General features: G+C 58.7%; 1 protein-coding gene across 1 annotated transcript in view; it reads right to left on the bottom strand.

The window, feature by feature from the left end:
* CCDC85A (coiled-coil domain containing 85A) overlaps positions 1 to 707 on the bottom strand; it is a 183,200-nt gene extending 182,493 nt beyond the window's left edge. The window contains exon 1 of the mRNA XM_023512067.1: positions 189 to 707. Coding sequence (XP_023367835.1) covers positions 189 to 707 — 519 coding nt within the window. The remainder of the gene's footprint in view (positions 1 to 188) is intronic.
* Positions 708 to 1,766: the final 1,059 nt, after the last annotated feature.

Raw genomic sequence — 1,766 nt, 5'->3', positions numbered from 1 at the left:
CCGCTCGCTGCTGCCGAGGCGGGTCCCAACTCCGCGCAAGTCCATGGTGAGGGGCTCTGGGGAGCAGGAGCCGCCGAGGGAAACCCTCGAGGACAGGCGAAGGGCGCCCGGGGGCTGCACCCCCGTTCCGCTGCCCTCTCCTCCGCCCTAATTCGAGACTGTCGCCCCCCACGCTCTTTATTGCACACGCACTTTCCTCCCCCTCGCCCAGCCGCAGCCCCCGGCTTCTCTCCTCTCCCAGCGGAGTAGGGCGCGCCAGGCTCTGCGGCGCCCCTGGGCTGTTCTAGCGATGCCGCCGCGGCTGCCCGAAGGCGGCCTGCGCTGCGCCCGCCGCCGCTGCCAGGCTGCTCCGGGAAGCCTTCAGTTTGCACAGCCGAGCCGCGGAGGGGCGGAGGGTGGGGGGCTGGCGGGAGGAGGAGCCTGGAGCCCGGGCCGCCCGCAGCCGGCAGCACCTCCAGCGCCGGCGGGACACGGCTGCCCCTAGACCCGCGCCCTCGAGGCGTACTCCCGGCTGTCCCGCCTGGGAGGGCTGGGGGCGCGGCTGCTCCAGCTACGGGGCGCGGGTGGGGCTGGACAGGCAGGGAGGTGCGGAGCTGTGGCAGCCCTGGCCTTGCGAGGCGCGCGCGCCACCGTGTGGCCGAAGGAGCTCCCTCCTCTGCCCGCCGCACTCCGCTTGTCACCCGGCAGGGGAGGGAGCTGCCAAACATTTAAATCAGAGCTTCTTGGTATTTGGAAGGATTGGGGATCTGGAAAGATGAGGTTTAGGGCCGGAGGAATAACCAGGTAGTTGCACGTTGGTGAATGGAAGGAAAGGCTGTCGTCGAGGGGGAGGGAGGTGAAGAATCTGGATGGCCTAAAAAGAAGCTTTAGGGACCACCCTCATCCACCCTAGGCCTTTGTCTTTTTAAAAAATCCACTATTTTGTGAAGAAGTGTCAGGGGAAGTTGCTGGATCTTTTAAATTTTTATTTGAAAAATATCAAAGCCTTTAGGGGAAAATAGAATACCTTCATCTCCTGCTTCCCGAGGCCTGGATTTTAAGGTCAGCACAGTCACCTCCCCTCAGAGCAAATCAGGGCCCCCTCAGGCAAGCTGAAATGCCAGCTACAGAGATTTCCATTTTCCTCTGTGCTGAAAGCTGCCTTGTGTTCACTGGGTCAGCTTTTTATGATGGTAATTTCTGAGAGAAGAAACTCTTGAGTCCCTGGGTTCTTTCACTGGGCTATCCAATTATAAAGTTGGGTGGAATTGTGGCCAAGCTGAAAACATGCTTTTTGCCTAAAGAAGTGGATCAACTTGGCCCTGGGCATGTCATTTCTGGAATGGAGTCAGAAAACTGCAGGAATCTAGCCTCCCTGGGAGTCACTGATCTAGGAGGCCAAGGGAAATTACCTCCGTAGGGTAGGAGGAGAATCTAAGTCAGAATCCCTCCACGGGTGGGCAGCGTGTGTCCCTGGCAAAGCTGCCACAAGTTACAAGATGATGAGCAGGGACTCTGAGACCTGGCTCCCTCCAGAGCAAGGAAAGGTGGTCCTGCTGCCCCTCAGCGTGACTAAGCTTTAGGCGAATTTCTTCTGAATTGTAGCCCCCTGACCTCCCTGTTCTCAGAGAATTTACTTTAGCAAACCTACCACATATTCTTTCTCTGACCCTTTGAGATGCAAACCGCCTCCCAGCCTCAGTTCTGAGTTTTATTTCCTAGGAATATCTTTCTCAGACCTGGGAGGCCAGTCCCTGGGGAGAGGCGGAGCTAAGGTCCGGGAGTTG

The sequence above is a fragment of the Otolemur garnettii genome, unplaced genomic scaffold (assembly GCF_000181295.1).
Source record: "Otolemur garnettii isolate 467f Iridium unplaced genomic scaffold, OtoGar3 scaffold00024, whole genome shotgun sequence".
Classification (NCBI taxonomy): Eukaryota; Metazoa; Chordata; class Mammalia; order Primates; family Galagidae; genus Otolemur; species Otolemur garnettii.
This window is presented reverse-complemented; position numbering and strand designations above follow the sequence as displayed.